At 31.9% G+C, this 1,529-nt stretch overlaps 1 protein-coding gene across 5 annotated transcripts in view; it reads left to right on the top strand.

Moving 5' to 3' along the window:
* The window catches only part of LOC106868885 (uncharacterized), a 39,548-nt gene that overhangs the window by 28,497 nt on the left and 9,522 nt on the right, over positions 1 to 1,529 (top strand). For all 5 annotated transcript variants that reach the window (XM_052973589.1, XM_014914337.2, XM_052973590.1 and 2 more), the window contains one exon: positions 509 to 554. In XM_052973589.1, coding sequence (XP_052829549.1) covers positions 509 to 554 — 46 coding nt within the window. The remainder of the gene's footprint in view (positions 1 to 508; positions 555 to 1,529) is intronic.

The following is a 1,529-nucleotide window of genomic DNA, read 5'->3' as shown; positions in this document are numbered from 1 at the left end:
ATACATGTTTTTGTGTATTTAACTATGCATATGAGTTTATTTCATTTTGTTGATGATAGGTGTATTTCATTCTACTTTACACCTATTAAACATTCTATGTTTAAATTTTGTTGTATACCCAATTGAATATTAGATAATGTTACATTTTCTGTAGTGATGTTTAAACAAAATTGAAATGATTTTACATTTAGTTGAATTTGCCAGTAATTTAATTCACTTTAAGGCAAGAGTTATGCAATAGATTTGGTTAAGAACCTTTTGGTAAACTGTGTTCCAAAAATCACATTTGTCAAATAAAAAAAAGTTAGCTGTTTTATGAAACCAGTTTGAATTCACGATTGTTAGAATTTAATTCCCGCACACAAGGGACGTATTTTGGTTAGGAATATAATAATGAAAGGATTAATGCTATGCATATTGATTTTTTTCTCCCATATAAACATTGTTATAATGTAAAACAAGATATTTTCATTGCTTTCTCATTTCTCATTATATTTGCTGTTAACAGATTTATCACGGAAATATTCTAAACAGAAGTGACCTTTTACAAAAAGGTATAGTAAATATCTTTTTTTTCCTTGTTTGATGAATTTCTTTTTTCATTTTTGTGTATGTTGTAATCAATATCACCACCACTTTCATAATCATTCTAAATCTGTTTTTTTCTTTTCTTTTTTATGTTTGCATGTCCTTTGTCATCTTCTTCTTCATAAGACAGACCCTCTTGATTTCAACTTTGCTTTCTTCTCTCATATATCTTTCTAGGAGTTTCTCTTCTGCAAGTTTCTTCCACACAGGTATCCTAATCAATTCTTTACCTGACTGCCATTCTACATACACATCATATGTTTCTGTTAATGCAGTTTCCTTGCTTATATTCCACATCTGATTCCTATTTATACCTAGTTTTTCTCTCAAATCATTTGTGCTCTGTTTTTCACATGTACACCTTAACATTACACTTCCAACAGAACATATTCATCCCATTCATGTCTTTGTTGTACATTTTCCAGTTGTTTTGTCTGTGTCTGTTTGCTTGTTTTGTGCTGTTTCTCCTCTCTCCTTCCCTCCCTCTATTTACATTTATTATATTCTTACAAGAGTAGTCACAGTGACTTTGAAGTTTGGGCCTGCTAGCCTTTTTCAGATGGACTGAAACTTTGAAGTCCCTGTCACTACTCTTGATGTAAAAATATAATAAATAGGCATAGGAGTGGCTGTGTGGTAAGTAGCTTACTTACAAACCACATGGTTCCGGGTTCAGTCCCACTGTGTGGCACCTTGGGCCGACCAAAGCCTTGTGAGTGGATTTGGTAGACGGAAACTGATAGAAGCCCGTCGTATATATATATATATATATATATCAATTAGAAAATGGAGGATAATATGCTGAACCCAATTACTTGCAGACAGTGTATCCCGTTGAATTCATTAATTTAATTCATAGCTAAAGTAACAAAAAAGGAAAAAAAACCAAAGTACAGGTGTTTATGACAAACCATGTTATTTTGCCAACCAGGTTTACATAT

The sequence above is a fragment of the Octopus bimaculoides genome, chromosome 16 (genome assembly GCF_001194135.2).
Source record: "Octopus bimaculoides isolate UCB-OBI-ISO-001 chromosome 16, ASM119413v2, whole genome shotgun sequence".
Lineage (NCBI taxonomy): Eukaryota > Metazoa > Mollusca > Cephalopoda > Octopoda > Octopodidae > Octopus > Octopus bimaculoides.
The sequence above is the reverse complement of the archived record's forward strand: the minus strand, read 5'-3'. Positions and strand labels throughout refer to the sequence as shown.